Here is a 22,652-nt window from a genome sequence, read left to right on the forward strand (position 1 = left end):
AAAATTTGGTGTAAAATATCCCTGGCTGGTAAAGCCACAAGGCTCTCAGAAGAAGCACTTTCAAATTTCTGTGGAGAAATGCAACTTCAAGCCAGGCCTCAAAAAATTCCCACAAATAAAATTCCAAGGATTATAAGATCATGATAAAAACAAAACACACAAGGAAAGAAGGCACTAGTAAAAGCTGATGGAAACAACATGCGACAGAAATGTACCCACAAAAACATCAGACATTGGAATTATGAGATGTGCTAGATATCTTCCATTTGCCCTCCACATCCGCTCTCTATCTCTCCCCATCCCACCCAGTACCCTGTGAGGCTGGTCTGTTTGAAATGCATCCATGTGTTCCTTTGCTCATTGACTGCCAGTTTTTCTGCAGAGACAGGTACTGGCAAGAGATAGGCAGGATGGAGAAAGGTGAGGTCCAGAAGTTAGTTCCCATAGCTCTTCAATTTCTTTCAGCAATGTTTTGTGGTTTTCAGTGTGCAGGTCATTTCATGTACTTGGTTACATCTATTCCTAAATAATTTATTCTTTTTACAGCTATTGTAAATGGAATTGTTTCCTTAATTTCCTTTTTGTATTTTTCATTGCTGGTGTACAATAGAAACAACTGATTACTGTGTGTTAATCTTGCAACTATCCTGAAATTCTGCTGAATTCATTTATTAACTATAATACTTTTTTATGGATTCTTTGAGTTTTCTATAATACAAGATTATGTCATCTGTGAACAGAGATAGTTTTATTTCTTGTCCAATTTGGATGCCTTTATTTTTTTCTTGACTAATTAATTGCTCTGGCTAGAACTTCCAGCAAAATATTGAACAGCAGTGGTGAAAATGAGCAAGCATTCTTGTTCCTGATCTTAGGGGAAAGCGTTCAGTCTTTCACCATTAGGTGTGATGGTAGCTGTGGGTTTTTCATAAATGTTCTTTGTCACGTGCACAAGTTCCCTTCTATTCCTGGTTTGCTGAGTCTTTTCATCCTGAAAGGGTATTGAATGTTGTCAAATGTTTTTTCTGAATCAGTTGAGATGATCATGGGGTTTTTTTCCCGCTCTTTGTGTTCTATTAATGTGGTGTATTACATTGATTTTACATGTTGAGCCACCCTTGCATTCCTAGAATAAATCTCATTTGGTCATGGTATATAATCCTTTAATCATTTTAGGATTCAGTTTTCTAGTATTTTGTTGAAGATTTTTGCATCTACATTTGTCACTGATATTGGTTTGTAGTTTTCTTTCTTGTGGTGTCATTGTCTGGTTTTGGTATCAGGGTAATGCTAGCCTCATAAAATGCGTTAGGAAGTGTTCTCTCCTTTTCTGTTTTTGGAGGAGTTTGAGAAGGATTGATGTTGTCATTTTGAAATGTTTGGTAAAATTCAGCAGTGAAGCCCTCTGGCCTGGACTTCTCTTTGTTGGGAGGGTTTTGAGTACTGATTCAATCTCTTTACTTGTTATAGGTCTGTTCAGATTTTCTATTTCTTCTCGAGTCAGTTAGGTAATTTATGTATGTCTAGGAATTTGTCTATGTCATTTAGGTTATCTAATTGGTTGGCATAAAATTGTTCATAGTATTATTTTATAGTCATTTTTATTTCTTTTTATTGTGGGAAGAATACTCAACATGAGACCTACCCTCTTGACAAGTTTTTAAGTGTACAATATATTATTGGTGGCTATGAGTAATGTACAGCAGATCTCTAGAGCTTATTGTGCTTGACTTTGTGCCCTTTGATTGGTAACTCCATGTTTCCCTCTCTCCGCAGACCCTGGCATCATTCCACTTTTTTATTCTATGAATTTTACACACCTCATATAAGTGGGGTCACACAGTATTTGTCTTTCTGTGATTGGCTTATTTCACTTAGCGTGTTGTCCTTAAGGTTCGTTCATCCATGTTGTTGCATATGGAAGGATTTCCTTCTTTTTAAAGGGCATTGTGTGTATATACCATATTTTCTTTATCTGTCCATCTGTTGGTGGACATCTTATCTATTTTAAATAATACTGCAATGAATATCTTGAGCATGGTTGTTCAAGAGTTGTTTGTTTAGTTTCCACATATTTGTGAATTTTCGAGTTTTCCTTCTGCTATTGAGTTCTAATTTCATTCTATTATAGACAGGAAAGATACTTGGTATGATTTCAATCTTCTTAAATTTGTTAAGACTTTTTGTGACCTAACATGAGATCTTTCCTGGGCAGAATGGAAGCTGTGTGTCGCTCCAGAGCTTCGTGCTCCAAAACTTCTCTTGGAATCTGGCTGAAGCTAGTCTCCACTGGGACCACATACTTGCTTAGCTTTTATATTTCCCTGCCATATCCTACCCTTTGTCTTGAGAGCCTCCCTTCAGTAAATCACATGTATCTGAATCTCTCAGACGCTGCTTCTAGGGAACTTGACCTAGGATAAGGCCACTGATGATACAATAGATAGAGAACAATAGTAGGGACAAATAAATGAATAAACAGACACCCCAGACATCCTCCACCTCTGCCTTTCCAACCCAAAAAGTCTTGTCAGACAATCCAATTCTGTCCTTTCAGAGGAAAATAGTCTGATGAGTAAATGAATGACATCAAGTAGACTTTATAGCTGGGGACACAGCTAACTTTAATAAAACATGTCACACTATAACAGAAAGCACTGCAATGACCTTGGGGAGGAAGTGATTTTCCCCCCCATTAGGTGTGGCTCTTCCCTCACCCATCCCCCACCCACTATTCTCAAGCACAGAGAAGCAGACACAAGAACCTTCTCTCTGGCTCACATGGTTTTTTGCTCATCCAATCCTTCCCATTGTATGTCCTGGTTATAGTAGTTCCCTGGGACATTATATTCTTTTCTGACTCCCCCACCCCAAGCAGAGGGCTTGGAACCAGTGAGTACAGCAGATCTTTAAATAACATAGATTGGTTCAATGTCGTTTTGTTTTAACATTGAAGAGAAGAAAAAAAAAGAAAGAAATCAGTTCTCAGCTGTGGGCACTGTGTGGCGTTTGCCTGGCTTTCTTGTGGTGTCTTTGCCTGGCTTTGGTATGTCTGCGTGGGTTTTCTCAAGGGGACTCCAGTTTTCCCCCCCATCCCAAAAATGCGCACATGTGGTGAATTGGCGTGTTTACATGGCCCAGTCTGAGTGAATGTGTACGGGTGTGAGTGCACCCTGAAATGCAAGGGCATTCCGTCCAGTATGGGGTCCTGCTTTGCACCCTGAGCTACAGGGAGAGCCTCTGGCCACCTGGCCCTGAACTGGAATAAGAAGGTTGGAGAGTAATTATCTTCCTTGTTTTTATTAATCTTTCTTAAATGTATGCAGAGCTCACATTTATTTCAATGTTTAACATTAGAAGTGTTTAGGGTCTTTATTTAGAAATTTGGTGATGTTTTTGTGACCAGAAATATGCCATACTTGACTCTTGTTTATACCTATTAATCTGTGGTAAATTCAGTTTTTTTATAGTGGTTTCACTTAAAGTTACAGTTTCCAAGAACCTATTGGAAGATGTTAAGTGAGGATTCACTGTACTCTATAAATAGTGAACTGAGTGAATTTGGGAAGGTGGGGAGAGTGTAGAAAAGGCAGGAGGAGAACACCAGGAGGAAGAAAGGAGACTTCTCTCTGAACTGCCTAGAAAGGACTTCTAGGGAGCCAGGGCCAGTGAGCCTGGCAGTTGGCAGCAAGAACCATGTGAAGTTGTCACCCCAATAAATTAAAAAGAAGAAGAAGAAGAAGAAGAAAGAAGAAAGACGAAAGACGAAAGACGAAAGAAGAAGAACCATGAGAAGAACTGCCAGGCACGGCAGACTTCCCTGCTCTGGGCGTTGGCCTCTGGAGGGCGCAAGAGCTATAGAAACAGCCGTCCAACAAGCTGACTGGGGAGACGCTGCAGGGGCCGAGCCAAGGCAGTGTGCCCGCTCAGGTTTCATTTCTGGAGGAAACCACAGCCCTGTTGCAGCTGGCATCCTGTCGAGTCCCTCACGACCAGTGGGAGCGCGAGCGCAGGGCACCGGAGAGAGGGAGGCAGAGGGACTCGGAACTTCCTGGGGGAGCCCTCGCCGACTTCTCCCTTGAGCAGAAGGCAGTCGTCGGATGAGCCAGAGGTGTCTTCCTGAAACTGGGCACGGGACAGATTGGACGCCCTCAGGTGGTACTAGGGTGAGTCTGGAGGTCGTCCTGGGGCTCAGGGCAGAGGGGCTGCGGCCGATGCCTGGGCAGTGAGGGGAGGTGGGGGTGGGGGGGTGACTCAATGTCCTACTTCTTGGAACTCAGGACCCAATTGGTTTCGTTTCCTCCGCTCTGATGGTGGAGCTCCCTGCTTGCGGTAGGTCTCTGACTGCTTCTGCCAGTGGAATGGGAGCGGGGATCACGGTGGAGGGGGCTGGGGGGGGGGGGGGAACTGGCTCAGAAGAACCGTCCAAGAAGCCCTAGACAGACAAACGCCAGGTTGTCTGTGGGGAAATTACCGAGATAGATAATTCCAATAATTGTTGATAATGCCCTCTTCCTTTTCTGGGATCCATTTTAGGCACAAGAAGAGTAGTGCCACATCAGAAAAGGGGTACCTCATACCTTTTTTTTTTTTTGGAGAGGAGGAAATGGAATTAGATTATTTATGAATTTATATTGTTACTAAAATTTAAAATTTTTCACTTTTAAAAACGGTAACTCCCCCCCCCCCATTGTTTTACTATAAGTAATATATGAACATATTCTTACTTGGGTTGTTAGCAGTTTTACATGTTATAAATAGCACCACAATGAAAATCTTAGTGTCCGTCTATCTGTGCACATACAAGCTTTTCTATAGCATAAGTTCCTAGAAATTCACATTGTTGAGCCAAAGTATATATGTATTTATGTTCCCTTTCATCCTTTTGATATCTTTATCATATACTTAATAAGCCCTAAGCAATTTTAGTTATTACAATTTTTAATATATTTTAATCTTATAGGTAAGTCCTCTTATTTATTTTTTAAGAAATCCTGGTTATCCCTACTAATTTCATTTTTGAAATTAACTTTAGGATCATTTAGTTTCAATACCAAAATATACCACTGGGAATTTTATCGAAATTGCATTAAATTGGGCTTAAATTTGGGAAGGATTGTCAGGTTTGTCATTTTTTATCTTCCCAGCCAGAAATATAACAATTCTCTTCATTTCTTCAAGCTTTGTTTTGTGTGTTTTTTTCATACCATGTCATCACTTTTCCTGTAAAATTTATTGTTTTAAATTGTTACTTTTATGAGTGGAATATTCTCCTCATTATCTTTATTGATTAGTTATTGCTGAGATATGGCTTTTTGATGAAGCTGGTAATAAGATAATTGGAGATTGAAGCTATGAAGTTGATCTTGTTGCATAAGATTCCTTGAGCAACACTTTCACCTCTACTTCTGTCTCCAGTGGACGGGAGAAAAGTGTAAAGCCCATTGCCCTCACGAGTCCCAAAAAATGGCCTTGAAGGCATTTGCTCAGCAACTGACAATAGCTGGGTAGCCTGAGATCCATTGAGTCTTTTTAAGCCTGCTCTAATACCTGTTACTTCCCTTGCGGATCAATATAACTTTAAGGCAACAAAAACAAAAGTATATCAACTGGTTGCTAATCTGGTTTCACTTCTGCTTGTTTCTTATTCATGCTTTAAAGCCAGATTTGGGTTTCCAGCCAATGACTTCTCCAAACTGTTATCTGATCTTTAAAATGGTGATAATAGGTATCCTATCTATTTCATTCAGCAGTTGAGACTAACTTTGTTTAAAAGTACTTTGGAAACTGTTTCCAAGGTCTTGTACTTACTTAAATGCAGCTTCCCTGAACCTCAGAATCTTCATCTATAAAACAGTAGGCTCATGGCATGTAGCACTTAGCATATAGTTTGTGAGTAGAGAGATTTGTGATCACTGTCATCATTCATTATTAAACCCAGTTGCCTGTAGTTGCAGCAAACATGATTCAAACGGGCTTAAACAATAAGGAAGGTTATTGGTTCATGAAACCTGTAATTGAGGAGCAGGATAGACTTCAGGGTCAGTTCAAACCTGTGGCTCAATGTTGTCATCAAGGACTCAGATTCCTCTTGTCTTTCCATCCTGCCATCCATAGGGTAACCTCATTCCAAGGCTTTAGGATTGGGGCTCCAATCTTTCTCACTCACATTCCAAGGAGAGAGAGAGAAAGAGCGATATTAAGAGTTAGAATATAACTGGGCTGTCTTAGGGGATCCAGGAATCTCCTCAGCAAACCTTCCTCTCCACTCAAGTTAGCCCAGGTGCCCAGTTTTGAACCAATCACTGATGACTTAGATCAAAGTTTCTCAACCCTGCACCATTGACATTTTGGGCTGGCTAATTCTTTGTTGCTGAAGGGCTGTCACTGTAGCACTCTGACATCTACCCACTAGCACCCATCCCCCAGTTGTGGCAACCAAAAATGTCTTCAAACATTGCTGGAAGTCCCAGTAGGGCAAAATCTCCTTTGATTGAGAATTGACTTAGACACATCAAAGTTTCACTCTCAGAACCAGGGATGGGGTCAGCTCCCCACAAACACATTGCTGAGTGGGGGAGAAGCAGATAGCCACTGAAAATCTGGGCAGTAATAGGAAGTAGAGAAATGGATGCTTCAAAGGCAACACAAATGTCTACTACAATTCCTCCGGCCTGGAAAATCCCTGGGTCTTTGTTGCAAATGCCTCTGAGGGGGGCAGCACTTACAACGTGAAGTTTTACTGATGCATTGGCCAATGGAGGAGGCTAAAAAAATTAAGCTTGCTAAAAATACAACAGAGAGGACTGGGGTGAGGACTAAGGAGGCAGGGATGCTCAAACATTGGGGAAAGAGACAGAAAGGAAAATTTGAAACTGATAGAAGCCAACTTCTATTACAATCCTGAATATCCTTGGCCAACTGTGGCCGAGGTTACAAATTGGGACTTCAGACACAATATCCAGTTGGTAGACATGTTTTATTTGACCCACACAGTGTTGGACTGCACAGTTTCTCAAACATTTTTTAACTTGATTGCAAGATTTTAAATTGAGAGATTTAACATAAAAATCCAGATTTCTGACTGTTCTTTCAAAACTAGAAGATCTTCCACCACTGGACTTTTTATCCTTGGAGAGTAACAGTCAATGACTTGCTGGGTAACCCTTGCCTTCTTTAGACAGGGCCTGAGCTTTGCAACCCACCATCCTATAGTCACCCCTATACTTTGGTGGGATATATTTGTTAGAATAGGCTAAATTGATGTAACAAATAGGCCCAAAAATATAGTGGCTCAAATGCAATCGAAGTTTATTCCTCTCTCACTTAACAGTCCATGGCAGATGTTCCAGGTCTATGAGCAGCCCTCCTCTAAGTGATGATTCGGGGATCCAGGATTCTTCCTTCTTGGAACTCTACCACCCCTAGGGCTCCCATCACCCTCTGCATCCAGCTGATAGTGTTAGAGGAGACAAACCTGCTTCATCCTAAAGTGGCACATATCACATCCACTCACACCCCATTGGCGAGAACTAGTCAAATGGCCACATCAAGCCCCAAGGAAGGTTGAAAGATCCAGTCCTAGCTGGGCCAACTCTTCCCAGCCACAACTCTGTTATTGTGGAACGTCAGAACAGATTTTGATGGACAGCAAGTCGTCTCTACCTTACATGACAATAGTGGGGAGACCTCTTCAGCATTTAAATCACAGACACCCTTGAGGTTCCCTTAGCCCCGTAGTTAATATTCAGGAGATTCTGGGACTTTAACAAATTCTATCAGTTTCTTCCAGGTATGGATAAATTGAAGGACATCATCTCCTTTGGCTGGCATATCTACAGACAATGTGAAGAGATGAAATACTGCCAGAAACAGTGTGAGCGTCTAAAGGACCGTGTCCGCCACCTGCTGGAGTGTCTACAAACGCTTCAGAACAAAGGAGAGACAAACCTGCCCCCCGAGATCACCAACACCGTGGACCGTTTCCAGGCTGTCCTACAGGCTGCTAAGAAGAAGATAGATAAGTATAGCAATAAATCCAATATCCGTAAGTTTCTAACAGTAAAGAAGAACGAAAGGCTCTTTGATGACATAAATGAGAATCTGAAATATGTCTGGGAGCAGCTCTCGTTGCAGCTTCAAGCACATCAGTATGTGCATAGTTTAAGCATCAAAACAACAGCTTGCTGGCAAAAAGAAGATCAGCAGGATGCAGAGGAAGATTGGAGAGTCTTCCAAGGACTGAGTGGTAAGGTTTACTTGTGTGTGTGTGTGTGGGGGGGGGTGTAATTGGGGCATTTTAGTCTCATTTTAATTTACCAGGAAGCAGGAAGGATGAAGAGGTTTGAGCAGGTGTTTATTCATGTGACCAAGACCTCCTAACATCGCTGGGCCTAGATATGGTAGAGGCTGGTGAAATCTGGGCAAACCAGAGTGGGAGACAGGGCCTGGGGTGGGAGGGGAATGATACTAATAAGTCTTTTTTGCCTCTCCCTTCTCTCTCTGATGTGATACCTGGAATTCCAGAAGCTAATTCCTTCCAGCCTTTGTGTTTCTAGGACCTTCAGTTAATATGAAAATTACCCAAGAGGAAGAATTAACTGCCACTTAAGGATGGATAAGGATGGATAGGGTCTGAGAAATGCATCAGTAGGCAATTTCATCATTGTGAGAGCATCAGACTTCACTTACACAAACCTAGATGGTCCAGCCTACTGCTCCTAGGCTCCAAGCCTACACAGCGTGTTACTGTACAAAACAACACGAGAGCAAGCACAAGTGAAAATGATGCCGTCAAGGGACCAATAAACATGAGATTATGAGGCTGCTCCCAGCCTAACAACATACTGTTTTACAAGCAAACTTAGACAAAAAAAATAAGTAGAAAGAGTACACTCTAAAATAACAACAAAAAGCATAGTATAGTAAAGAAATACACCAGTAACATAGTCATTTCTTATCAAGTATTATGTACTTACATAATTGTATGTGCTATACTTTTATATGACTGGCCGTGCAGTAGGTTTATTTATACCAGCATCACCAGACACGTGAGTACTCTGTTGTGCTCTGACATCACTAGGCAATAGAAATTTTTCAGCTCCATTAGAATCTTATGGACCACCGTTGTCTATGCAGTCGGTCATTGACCAAAAAGTCATTATGAGGCATGTATCTACTGTATGCCAGGCACTGTTCTAAGTGTTTGAGATTCAGTGCAGAGCAAAATAGATAAGATGTCTGCCTTCATGGAACATAAAGTCTGCAGATAGAGAGCTAAGTATACAGTTTTCTCTAAAGGCTATGAAAGTCATTAGCAGGGTAATGATACGGAAAGTGATAGTAGGTGCAGAGAGAGTGGTCAGCCTCTCTGACGGGTGACATTTGAATGGAGACCTTGAATAATGAGAAGGAGCAAGCCATATGAAGATGAGGGAGAGGAGCATTCCGGTCAGAGAACGCAGGGAATGCAAAGACCCTGAGATGGGAATAAATGTGGCATGTGCAAGGAACAACCAGAAGGCCAGGGTGGCTTTTGTGTGGTAGGCGAGGCAGAGAGAGTGGTACCAGATGAAAGTGGAGAAGTAGGCCAGAAGATACAGGAGCACAGTTGTGCTGGGCCTTGGAGGCATGATAACAAATGTAGATTTTATTCTAAGAGTCATAGGAGACCAGTGAAGGGACGCCCTTAAACATGGGCCTGTCATGATTTGATTTGTATTAAAAGAAAGTCACTTGGGCTGCGATGTGGCAAATGGACTGTAGTGGTGTGTATTAGTCAGTTGCTGCACTAGTACTGCATAACAAACCATCCCAAGCTCAGAGGCTTAACACACTAGTCACTAATTCTCCTGCTCGTAGATTGGTGGGTCTATTGGAGTTTTTCGGATCTCAAGTGGGCTTGGCTGGGCTTGGCTCCAGGCAGCAGGTCCAATGTGGGTCTGTTTAGCATGTGTTATTCTGGAGCCAAAGCTGCAGGAGCAGTGAGAACCTGAACAACATTCTTCTCATGGCAGAATTGCAAGTAGGCAAGCTCAACGGTGCTGGCACATTTCAAGCCTCTACTTGTATCACATCCACTAGCATCCAAAGTCATATGGCCAAGCCCAACATGAAGGGACAGGGAAGTGCAGTATGCCCTCTGTGAGTCATGGCCAGGGTGTGACTGTATACTGCTACTACATAGGAGTGAAAAATTGGGACCAATAATTCAATATATAGCAGGCGGCAAGAGTGAAAGTGCGAGCCCAGCTAGAAGACCACTTTAGAGACTTGGTAAGAGATGACAGTGGCTTGAACTACAGTGGCCCTTGAACTAGGAGGACTTAGAGAAGGACAAGGCTCTAAGGGGATGACACCTGGGCTAGGTTGGAGTGGGGTATGACAGTGGAGTCAGGGCCACCAGAAACAAATGTTGCCTCTTTATCCCTTTTCAGATCCTGGCGCTATGAATTCCAAACCCTTCCCTCTTGTAAAGATTGTGGGTGGGAGAGAGGAAGTGAAGAGAGGGTGAAGGACATTAGGGATCAACCTTCTGGGTGCTGGAGCCCAGAGGAATAACTGTTTTGCCACCTTGATGTGGAGAACGGTCTCTCCCCATTTAGGTCAGCAGGAGACACTCAGACAGGGCAAACAAGATCTGGAGGAGACCTGTGGGCAAAATGGGTCCTTTTCTGAATAAGAGAAAATGAGGTACCTATAATCCCCCCAAAAAAAACACCCTCTGCCAAGGAGGAAGAGAATCAGGAATTGGGCTGGGGCGGTGCGGAGGCTGAGCCAGCTGCAAGGCAGGATCGGCCCCCAGCCTTCCCAATCTTCAGCGCTCATTGGTCCACTTCCTGGTGGAGGTGGGAGCCATGCTGGTGCCATCGAGTTGGAGGACAGGATTTACTTTCTGCTCTTGTTCTACATGTTTTAGAAACATTTTCATCAGGTATTACATTTGCAGAGTACAAAATTCAAAAGGTCCACAAAGGGCCCAGTGTGAGAAATAAATCTCCCTGTTACCTTTGACTTCAAGGGACCTGTTTCCTTCCCTAGACACAATCTCTCTTAACAGTTTTTTCTTGAATAAAACTTCCAGAGACGTAAGTATAAGTATTTTGTTGTCATTGTTACACAATCAGTAGCATCCTAAACACACTGTTCTGCTTCTTGCTTTTCTCATTAAATAATCTTGAATATTCTTCCACAGAAATTTCCATAGAGTTGTCTAGTATTCCTTGGTATACGTGGACCAGGTATATTTAAGCAGCTCGCTATTGATGGAGATTTAAGTTGTGTCCAATTTTTCACAATTATAAATAGTCCCACCTTGAGCATCTTTGTGTATATTTCAGGATATGTTTTGGAACAATTCCTAGAAACGGAATTATTGGGTCTAATTGCTGGGTCAAAGAGTACGGGCATTTTAAATTTTGATAGAGATTGCCAGATTGCACTCCACAGAGGTTATACAAATATCACTCCTTCCAATAATATATGAGATTGTTTTTCCATACTTTTCTCCATAAACGATTTTCCTGGTTTTAGCACGGAAGGTCCCGTGTCCCCAGAACTACTCAGTCCTGGGAAAACAGGAATGGTTGGCCACCCTATATAGTTTTATCATTTTTAAAATGTATTTCTGAGTATATAAAAAAGGATAGATTCGACTGTGCTATGGTTAAAAAACAGACAAACAAGCAAACTCAGTGTCTTAAAGAAACAAAGTTTATTTCTTATTCAGGCAAAGTTCAGGGGACTCCCCAAGGTAGTTGTCCTCTTTCCAGGAACTTCCAGTGTTATGGCACTTTCCTGTTGACTCCAACTTCCCTGACTTCTCTTTCGCTTCATGTCTAGGTCAAAGCAAGTCACAGGGCCATGCTTCAAGGCACTTCCTGTGTGCTCAGAAGTAGAAAGCTGAATATTCATGAGCAGTAGTAATTCCCTCTGCAATGAATATGATAGATAGAAAAAATGGGATCTTGGTGTGCTTTTAATTAGTATTTCTATTTTTTGATTATTTGCTGCTCTTTTTCCTGCAGGAAGTGAGGAAAGTAAGGAAGTTCTACTGAGGCAATTGCAAATCATGGAACAAATCATCAAAATCGTGAAGCGCTGTGAGTTATCATGTGTCTTGTTGCTTCTGACTGCCCCCAAACTAGACGTCATTTGTTTACTAGGAACTCCAACCTGCCCCCCCCACCTTTGTCCATTTTCTGGGCTGGGTGGCTGACAGCAGCCCCCAGGTTTGGGGATGTGCTCATGACTATCCAGGCTTCTGTCCACGGAGTAGCATTTAAAGGTTACTTCTTGACCAGCAAGATATCTTCTAGCACCTGTCAAAGTGATGAAAACTTCCTCTAGGTAGCATCAAAGCGTCAATTTGCTGAATTTCCAAAAAGAAATTCAAATCAAATTAAAAATACTCATTCATCACTCACTTGACAAATCTGTGAGTATCTGCATTGTGCCAGAGTCCATGCATGGAGGAAAGTAAGCTGCAGAGAAAGACCTTGCCTTCCAGGAGCTCACAGCCATGGGGTAGAAGAAGGGAGAGGAAAGAGAGACATGTGAGCACGGCAATGGATTCACTGAGCTTGAACTCTTATCTACTAGCACTGAAATGACTAGACAAGATGCTAAATGTTCAAGTGCCAAGCTGCGTGTCCATAGGAGTCGGGAGAACTCCAATATGAGAGAGAAGCATGGGGATCGAGGTTTCGGCTGGAGAGACAGACAAGATTTGAAGAGGAGGGGAAGGAAGTTCTGTTAACCCTCCAGCTCTGTCTCTCCTGGTCATTCAGAGGCACTGGAACCTCTCCCCCAGGCTGAGTCAATCAGAAGCTCCAGCCAGGACCAGCTTTGCTTCGTGGCGGAGGGCTTCCCACTCACATATTAAACTAAGACGTCTCTCCCTTAGGACACCTTCCTCACCTCATTGACTCTTCCATTTTTTTTCATTGACTATTTCCTTCTCTCTCTCCTGTGGTCAGCCTTACAGAAATCCGTGAAGACGATCCCAGAATATCAAATCAAGGAGATAAAGAAGGAGGAGCTTTCAGAACCTGATTGGGTCCTGCTAAGGAAAAATGAATTCAGCACACTTTATAAAGGAAAATACCACCAATCTTCAGTGGCCATAAAAGTATTCAATAACCCCCAGACCATAAGCACTGGGTAAGTCGTTTTGTATAGTTCTCTATATATCATTTCACTTCCTCTCTGTAACTCCCCAAGGAGAGAGGCATATTGTCTCCATTTTAAAGTGGGGGAAACATGGGCCTCAAAGGGTATGACTTGCCCTCCACTCTAGGCTTAGACACATATCTTCTAACCTCAATTCTAGAAACTTCTCTCTTTATTCATGTATTTAGATATTTTAAAAATTGTATTCCTTTCAGTTCCCTATCACCTCCACAGACAATAAAGTGTGTTTTGTTTGAATGCGTGCTTGCAAAATGTATGTTGTTATACGCATGCACATTTTTAATTTTCACAAATGATAGTATTATATGTCTGTTGCCTACTTTTCTTACCCTTTTCACTCAACATCATAGAACATGTCTTGCACTTATAGCCCTTTCCTTCTGACTGCTGTCTGTGGTGTACATCCGCATTTTACCTATTTTTCCAGGGATGGAACTCAATCTAATATTTCCAACTTTCTCCCACCAACAATGCCGCCGCCCTAAGAATCCCTTTGTGCATCTGTATGAGAGTTTCTTGGGGCTGTATTGCTAGGAGAGGAATTGATGGGTCGAAGGAAATACATGTATGAAATTCACTAAGTTCTACCAGATAACTCTTCAGAATGGCTTGTATATGCCTGTACTCCCTCCAGCAATGTGTGACAGCTCTATAGTTACGTATTTCCCTTGGTATTAGCCAGCTTTCTAATGTTTTCATCCTTTAGGTCAGGGGTGTCCAAACTTTTTTCAACTTTTTTTACCAAGGGCCATAGGCGGTAAAATACACAAAGAGCCAGGCCACTCACTTGAGGTGGAGTATGTATTGCCTCACCTGGTTTATTTAAGTAAACTAAATGTATTTTTGGAATTTGCTGCGGGCCAATTAACAATGGATTGCGGGCCGCAGTTGGCCCGTGGGATTGCCCTGCTTTAGGTTATAAAGTAACACCTGATAGTTATTTTAATTTACATTTCTGTTTCCTAATGAATTCGAACATTTATTCCTATGACTTTTAGCTATTTGGGTTTCCTCTTCACTGTATTGTCTGTTCATATCCTCTGCCCTTTGTTCTGTCCCAGTTTCTGTTTTTGTTTTGTTGGTTTGTAGAAGATCCTTGTATATTGTGGAAATTAATTGTTTCTCAGGTTTAGATATTACAAAGGTCTTTTCTCATCACATTTTCTATAATTTTGTCCATAGTGTCCATTGCCAGACATCTTAAATTTTGATGTAATGAAATTCACCCAAATTTTACATTATTATTTGTGCTCTTGAGGGCCCTTCTACACCCCTAGAAGGCAAAGTTATTCTAGATTTTCTTCTATTAACTTCATAGTTTTATTTTCCACATTTAGGCTTTAATTCCTCTTGTAACCCTAGTTTTATTTTTATCCTCAGACTGAGTCCATTTTTTCTACACTGTCTATTGACTGTTTTTCCCATTGATCTGACTCTGATCTCTCTAATCTGTTCCGCTGGTCCATTTGTCTGCCTTTGCACTGATGTATTTTGTTTTGTTTTTTATTATGACTTTGTAGTAATTCTCAATAGTAGTAAGGCATCTCCCTCCTCTTGACTCTTAGTTCTCAGGCTGACTCAGCTAAATAAATATCAGAGGAAGATTTATCACATTCCTCAACATATACATTGAGATTTGGATTAGGATAACATTTTTTTAAATGACTTTATTGAAATATCATTTACATACCCTAAGATGCTCCCATTAAAATGTATAATTTAATGGCTTTTAATATATTTACAAAGTTGTGCAACCGTTGCCACAATATGATTTTTAGAACATTTTCATCATCCCAGAAATAAACCCTATAGCCAGTCACTCCCCATACGTTCCCACCCCCACCATCTCTAGCCCTAGGCAACTACTAATCTACTTTCTGTCTCTATGGATTTATGTGTTCTGGACATTTCATATAAATGGAATAATACAATATACGGCCTTTTGTGTCTGGCTCCTTTCACTTAGTATGATATTTATTTTCAAGGTTATATTTATTTTCTATGTTGTAGCATGTATTATACATGCTAATTCTGCTGCCAAATACATCTGAGGGGCTCCAGGAACTGTCATCCATGGCCAAGCTCATCACAGCAGCCATTCTCACCCTAAGAGATGCTGACAATCCCTCATGCCCCACACAGACACAGACGGTCACCACACTAAATGTTCTCAGAGGGAACTTCCAATCCTGAAATCCTAATTGTCCCTTTTATCCTCATAGAAAGGTGAGGCAAATTTTCAATAATGAGATCAGAACCATGAAGAAATTTGATTCTCCCAACATCCTGCGTATGTTTGGGATTTGCATTGATGAAACTGGTAAGGAGTGCTTCTGGGTTTGGTCCTTCTTTTGCTCGTCTGTCATATGGCTTCTGTATTATAATGCATTGCATTTTTAAAGAACAGCTGAACGGTAGAATCCATACAGTGTTATTATTATTATTAATGTTAATTTTTTTACGTCCCAAGGTGCAGGTTTCTATCTTCTTTCCGGAGAGGTGGGCTTGAATTTGGCTTCAGTGCAAGGGCTGGTTTGCACGAATGTGGCCACATCTTCTACCAGCCCACTGGGAACCCGGGAGGAGGGTGGGGCATGTTCAGATGTTGCCCTGAGTAATGGGTGTGTTTTGTTGCTATAAAACATTATCAAGCTGACTGACTTGAACAAGGAATCTACCCTTGATCATCATTAGTGTAGATCAAACCTAAACACTAAATTAACCTGTCCCTTTACCAGGAACCTCACATACCAGGTTCTTTTTAATTTTAATTTTTTAATGTGGCTGCATTTTATCTCATAGCATGGCCTCTCTTGCGGGTTATGTTTTTTGTGCTTTTGCCAACAGAGCGGACAGAGCAGCTCCTGTCTTATGCCCTCTGGAAGTTTCTCCACAGCCTCAGGCAACTAAAGGAAACCTTCCAGTGACATTTGTTCTCCTGGGTGGTGGTCGAGGTGGCTGACTCACTCTGTGTGTGGGTTCTTGCATCTCAGGCCCATGACCAGACACCTCCACTTCTGGTCTGAGCTCCCTTCCCCAGCCCCTGAAGTCTGTGTGTTATTCATTCCTTCCATACATATTTACTAATCTCCTTGTGAACACTGTATGAACAAAATAGATCCTGCCTTCTAGAGGCTTCCAGTTGAGTGAAGGAGACATTACTCAAATAACTAAGAGAAAAATAGAATTTTAACATGCCAAATACCATGGAGAAGAGGTATGGAAACTCTGCGGGTATTTGACCCATTCAAGGAGGAGCAAACTTCGTGAGATGCGGGTGGAGGGTTTGAGAGGGCTGGAAATAGCAGAGCTGAGTCTTTCTCATAGAGAAAAGGGGAGATGGGCTGCAGAGTCGGACCTCTGAGTGGCGCTGATCTTCATAGTGTTTGACTCCTTTCCATCAGTGACCCCACCTCAGTTCTCTATTGTCATGGAGTACTGTGAGCTCGGGACCCTGAGGGAACTGCTGGATAGACAAAAGGACCTCGGAATCTCTGAGCGTATCATCCTGGTCTTGGGAGCAGCCAAAGGCTTGTACAGGTACGATGTGGGGTGAAAGGGTGCCAAGAAGAATGGAATGAGTCTGTCTCCCCTACTGATAATCCCAGAGATGAGGAGGGAACAGGCCGGGAACCCCAGATAATGTCCCCTTCCATACATTATTTTACTACTTGTTCTGATTCTGACCCCTTAGACAGGAGGAGGAAGGGAGGCTTAAGCCAGTGACTACCAGCTCACAGAATTGAGGGTTGAATTTAACGTCCAGGCCACTCCTGTAAATAAAAATACAAGCTGCCCAGTTCAATTTGAATTTCAGAGAGGCAATTATGATTTTTTTAGTATAAGTATATCCCAAATATTACAAAACATACTTTTACTGAAATTTCAGATGTACAGAATTTCAGATAACAAGTAAAATTTTAGTAGAAGTACGTCCTATGCAATTTTGGGACATACTTATACTAAATAAAAAAAAGTCATTGATTATCTAAGATTCAAAATCAACTGGGTGTCCTGTGTTTTACTTGGCAACTCTCCTCACTCTCACATGCAGTCTAGGGTTTCTTTAACTCAAGTGTCCCCAAAGGTCATTCATTCACAGACCACCTTCACGGCTTTTACCATATCCATGGTTCTGCCAGTGTTATTGTTATCGTTCTTTAAATTAGCTCACTTTTGAAAACCTAAATACAGTGAAAGAACACTTGCTATTACTTTCTTAAATCAGAAACCAGAATCACTTGCCACAAATAGGTGCCCATAAATAAAACCAAAACCATGTTGTTAAATTCTGTCTGGGCGATACCAAAAGGTTTATAATTCAGACCCACATTTTGTTTGTACAAAGCAGATATTAGCAGGTTTAGAGAGGTACTAAAGACACCTGACACAAAGCTGAGACTTTCTCTTTGATGTAATCAGAAAGACTGAAACAAATTGAAAGGAGAATAATTTTCTTGTGTCATCTTGCATACCACTTATCCCATACTTTTGGAAATACTGCCTTAGCTATTTATTATATATATAATAATTGAGTTATTAATAATTAATAATTAATGTTAACACCCTACACTAGTGGATTTTGTGAGAAGTAATCTTGGACTGTAGGAGATGTTGTTAGTACCCCATCCAGATGGCCTCTGATCCTTTTTACCAGCTCTGCATACTCATCCCTGACTCAGCATACTTTGCTACTCACAGCTCACAGCTGCCATCTGCAGAGGAATACCCATGGGCACTGGTGCCCCTTCACGCAGATAGATAGCTAAGTGTCCCTGTCCCTTCCCCTCATCTCATCTCTCCATGGATTGGTACCCATGGGGACGGCATGGGACTCCCCAGCATCATTGTCCCAGTAAGGACTAGCGAGCCTCCTAGAAGTCTGTGTAGAGGTCACTAATGCTCTCTGCCTCTGGTCATATCAGGGTGCACCACTCAGAAAAACCCGAACTCCACAGAAACATCAGCAGCACAAGCTTCCTGGTAACTGAAGGCTACCATGTGAAGGTGAGTGTGGCCTTCCAGGGGACTCTTGGAGTTCAACTTGTGTGACTGTTTGGGAGAGGGACACCTGTTTCCCAGAAGCGCTGTGCCTACTTGTTCTCTGCCTTAACCTTAGAACTGAAATCAACGCTTTCCCTGCCTGGGCAGCTTTCCGTGTGCCAAGCACAGGACAGACTCAATCCTGCCTGCTGTTGTGATGACTGGCTTCCCTCACTGCCAACTTAGCAGGGATGAGCTAAGAGTCATTTCCCCTTAGAGGCCTGGACACTGCTTCTACATCCCTCCAGTACCCATCAGGGGGTTTTCTTAGGTCTAACTAGGCATTCAGACTCACAGGACTGTCACAGGCCACCCTTGGCATTTGGAGTCACTCAGAAGGGCATCATGCAGGAAATACAGCTTCCCAGCAGGGCAGCGTCAAATTCTTCTCTCCAGTGAGGGTCCCCACAGCTGTCCCCACAGTCATCCAGGAGATATTCTCTTTGCCCTTCTAGAGAAAGAGGCTCCCCTGAGGTGGGGGTGGGGCCCTCCTACTTGAGAAGCCTCAGAACCCACAAGAGTCAATATTCTCTTATAACTATTCCGCAGGCCTGCCTTCATGCTCCACAAGGGCCATGCCAGTTATGAGTCACCACCAATCCCAGCATCCCTATCTGCAATTTATAGTCTTCACATCCCCCACCCCCTCATCTGTGGACCCTGTTTGTCCATGGGACTCCCTTGGCTGGAACTTGGGAACCTGCCAGCCACTGAGTGGAGGCTGCTGAAGATGAGAATGACTTCCCTAGTTCACAGTTTATTTGGAATTAGACAATCTCACGGGGATTTCTCTCTCAGAAAGAACAAAAAGGAGACCCTCCTAGATTCCCCACCCATGGTCAGCCCATATTAAAATTGATGCCCAGCCAAAAAAAAAAAGAAAAAGCAATTTACCAATCAGCAGTCATTTTTTATCATTAGCAATATTATTTAGGAGTGTAGGTGACAGCCTGCCTTTATCAGGGTCACAGGGAAGTGGCACTAAAACATTACCTGAAGCTCAGGTTCTCATACAGAAGAGGAAAGGTTTTTTTGTTAACTCAGTGTCCACAGTTCCCAAATGCTAAAAGAATATTTTCTTTGCATAGATGACTTTCTTTCTTCCCGCCTTATGAGTACCAGGGACAGCCTTCCAATAACAGGAGACAGGTCTGTTTTGCCTTTCAGGTGCCTTTTCTCCTCGCTGGTGTGACAGAAGGGGGCCCAGAGCACCATGTCTACACCACTCATATGCTTTCAGCATTTCGTCTCTGGTAGCTGCCAGATGTCAGAGGCTGTCAGTGTTCAATAAACATGTAATAAAAAGGGGATGTGCCCTCTAAGTGTCTTCTCCTTTTCCTGTGCTTGCCCCTAGATTTGGGTATCTGGCCGAGTTTGGGGCTAGCAGCCCCCTGCACACTGATGGAGTTAATGGAAGGTGGTGCCTAGGGCAAGGAGAATATACGTACACCCCTGTTACTTGGTGCTGTGGCTTCTTCAAGAGCATGGCATGGGCCATGCAGGGTCAGTGGAGTAACTCACCGTTGTCATGTAAAATCCAAAGGAACAGGCTGGCCATCCTATAGGATCAGACAGAACAGAGGGGATGGCCCCATGTCATTTTTTTCATCTGCTTCTGAGAGAAAGCAAGCCATGTGGTGGCTCCATGTACCCCTGTCCACCCTCACTTAGTGAAGTTGGGTCCTCAACTGAGAAAGCCCTGTATCGAACATAGTAATACTAGAACAACTACAACTTATCAGGCCTTACCGGTGCTTTATAACTGTTACCTCAAGTCATCCTCATTGCCCCGTTTTACAGAGAAGAAACCTCTGTGTGTCTCCTGGTCGATGCACCATAATACCAGCCAGGAGAGTAGCCACACAGACAGAAGACACCACTTGAAATCCATCCCAAATGTAGAAGACCTTCCCCTGTTGCACCCCCTGCCCATCCTCTACTCCCAACCCAAGATCATGCTTTTTCCTTCTGCATCTAATCCCCCTTTCCATCTAGCTTGCAGGATTTGAGTTGAGCAAAACACAGACTTCCATCAGTCGAGAAACTAAGGGAAAAGCAGCAGAGAGAGTGAGACCCACAGCATACATCTCACCTCAGAAACTGGAAGATGTGTTTCGTAGCTATGACATCAAAGCTGAAATCTACAGGTACGTTCATGTTCACACGTGGATTCTCACTCAGATGAACAGGACAGGAAGGCCCAAGTCAAACAGCACATCCAAGGACCATCACAACTCTACTCTGTTGAGTGGAATTCGGTGGTAATCAGAAAATTCACTGAGGTTTCTAGAAATGGTTAGAGGGGCGTGGGAAAAGGAAAACTTGTTATTGTTGTTCAGTTTCTTGGTTTTCTTTTAGCTTTGGAATTGTCCTCTGGGAAATTGCCACTGGGAAGATCCCGTTTGAAGGTAACCAGTTTGCAGGCTGGCTCAGATGGCCCTGAGATCGGGTTCCCTTTCAATAGACTAGAAAGTCCCCCTCAATACTGTCCTGGGTGCTTTGGTCTCCAATGTTGTGGGCGTTGCCTGGGCTGGTCAGTGGGGTCAGTTTTCTTTGATACTCAAATCCCTAGTGCTGATGCCAGCCATCGGCATCCAGACAGATGTGTGCGTGTCGGAGCAATATTTAAAGGTCCCATCCTATTGTTCCCATGGCAGGCTGTAATTCTGAGACGATTTATCAGCTGGTGGCTGTGGACCGGCACCAGGAGCCACTGGGTGAAGATTGCCCTCCTCAGTTGCAGGAGATCATTGATGATTGCCGGGCATATGAGCCTGACAGGCGGCCCTCTGTTAATGGTAGGTCCTTTCTGGTCTAAAGAGGATGAGCCACACCTGTTATTTCACATTTGTGAAACATTTCCTTTGTAGTTCACAAGTAGAGGTGATTCTCCCCTCAGGGGACATTTGGCAATGTCTAAAGAAATTTTTGGTTGTCACAACTCTGGGGAGGTGGGGAGGGGTAGGCTGTGCTACTGGCATCTAGTAGATAGATGCCACTCGACATCCTGCAATGCACAGGACAGCCCCTGCCACAATTATCCATCCTGAATATCAATAGTGCAGGAGATCAGAAACCCTGTGCTAAGGGCACTGTTTAGTTTAAAGTGGGTTGGGAAGGGAAATTACTCCAGCCTGAATTCTTTCTCTCTCCTTCCTCCTTCCCTCCCTCCTCCTCCCTCTTCCCCCCTCCTCTCCCTCTCCCTTTTTCCCTCCCCCCTTCTTTCCTCCCTCCTTCCCTTTCTCTCTCGTCTTCTTTTTTTTTTTAATTTTGTTTTTAACTTTCTGTCCTTTTGTCTATCTTTCTTCCTCCCTTTCTCCCTCCCTCCTTCTCTCCCATCTTTCCTTTTCCAGGCTGCCTTACAACCCAGGGTCCTCCTGGTATTAGAGAATCAAATACCTGAGACTAACTCACGCTAAGATATGAGTTTACCTCTCCCACAAGCTACTTGTATTTAAAAAGTTGACCAAGTAAGAGGGAACTTCATATCACAAAGGCATGAATGCAGATGGTGGTTAGGCTCCAGCCAGACAAATGGGAATGAAGTTTTACACTACGCAGTGGGGTGGAAATGTCTTTGTGTTTCTAGCTTGGCTCTAATCTCCCTGCTTTTATCTAACTTTCTGTTCATTCATTCACAGAAATCTTAGAGAAACTGTCTGTATTTTACAAAGATGTGGACTAAAACTGAAAGCAAAAGATCCTTGGGCAAGAAGCTGGAAGAATTGCAAGCTGGGCATCTTTCTCTCTCCAATCCTTTGGCATGTAGTTATGATGGGTGCAGGGCGCAGAACTTCTCTGTTACAAATAGAAAACAGTTCCAGTCATACAGAGCATATCCCACTCCAAATGATATTGTCAAAAATACACCTCTGATAGTAACTGTGGTAGATGTTTTACAAAAACGTGTCTCTCTCTCTATTCACACCGCTTGGCACTATGACTTGGCAGCTCCTCCCATCAAGAAGTGGAGTCTACACATGACACTAACATACTATTGTGTGTCAGTTATACTTCAACTGAGAAAAAAAAGAGAGAAATACTCTCTCCTACAAACTGAAATGTTTACAGATGATGAAATTACATATCTGAGGTTTGATTCAAAATAACCCAGGGTAGGGGGGAATAGTTATAGATAAAGAAAAAGATAAAACAAGATCAGCCCCGAGTTGGTAACTGTTGGATCTGGATGATGGACACATCGTGGTTCACATGCCCTTCTTTTCTGAATATGCTTTAAACTTTTCACAATAAAATGATTTTTAAAAGAAAAAAAAAGAAGTGGAGTCTACTTCCCCACCATTTGAATCTGGGCTGGCCTTGTGACTGGCTTTGGCCAATAAAATATAGACGTGACGGTGTGCCAGTTCCAAACCTAGGCTTCAAGAGGCTTTACAAACTCCCACTCCCTCTCTTAG

General features: G+C 42.7%; 1 protein-coding gene across 2 annotated transcripts; it reads left to right on the forward strand.

Annotated features, from left to right (window-relative positions):
- Window positions 1-3,935: 3,935 nt before the first annotated feature.
- On the forward strand, window positions 3,936-22,512 carry MLKL (mixed lineage kinase domain like pseudokinase). 2 transcript variants are annotated; one of them, XM_019710411.3, is made up of 11 exons: window positions 3,936-4,166; window positions 7,793-8,248; window positions 12,027-12,101; window positions 12,978-13,161; window positions 15,414-15,511; window positions 16,596-16,731; window positions 18,117-18,198; window positions 20,230-20,381; window positions 20,593-20,642; window positions 20,892-21,032; window positions 21,876-22,512. In XM_019710411.3, exons 2-11 carry the CDS (start codon window positions 7,795-7,797, stop codon window positions 21,917-21,919), a joined length of 1,416 nt encoding a protein of 471 aa, XP_019565970.3. In that variant the 5' UTR covers window positions 3,936-4,166; window positions 7,793-7,794; the 3' UTR covers window positions 21,920-22,512. The 2 variants fall into 2 exon arrangements, with proteins under 2 accessions (XP_019565970.3, XP_019565962.3); XM_019710403.3 differs by having other exon boundaries at window positions 3,962-4,166; window positions 7,783-8,248; window positions 21,876-22,387.
- Window positions 22,513-22,652: the final 140 nt, after the last annotated feature.

The sequence above is a fragment of the Rhinolophus sinicus genome, chromosome 8 (assembly GCF_057876585.1).
Source record: "Rhinolophus sinicus isolate RSI-liver-muscle chromosome 8, RSI-T2T, whole genome shotgun sequence".
NCBI lineage: Eukaryota > Metazoa > Chordata > Mammalia > Chiroptera > Rhinolophidae > Rhinolophus > Rhinolophus sinicus.

Excerpts from the sequence above, each read along its gene's own strand:
- MLKL (XM_019710403.3), top strand. The coding sequence starts at position 4,101 with ATGAGCCAGAGGTGTCTTCCTGAAACTGGGCACGGGACAGATTGGACG. Across the intron at positions 20,382-20,592 it reads ATCAAAGCTGAAATCTACAG|CTTTGGAATTGTCCTCTGGG; the intron begins GTACGTTCATGT and ends GTTTTCTTTTAG. Across the intron at positions 21,033-21,875 it reads CAGGCGGCCCTCTGTTAATG|AAATCTTAGAGAAACTGTCT; the intron begins GTAGGTCCTTTC and ends ATTCATTCACAG.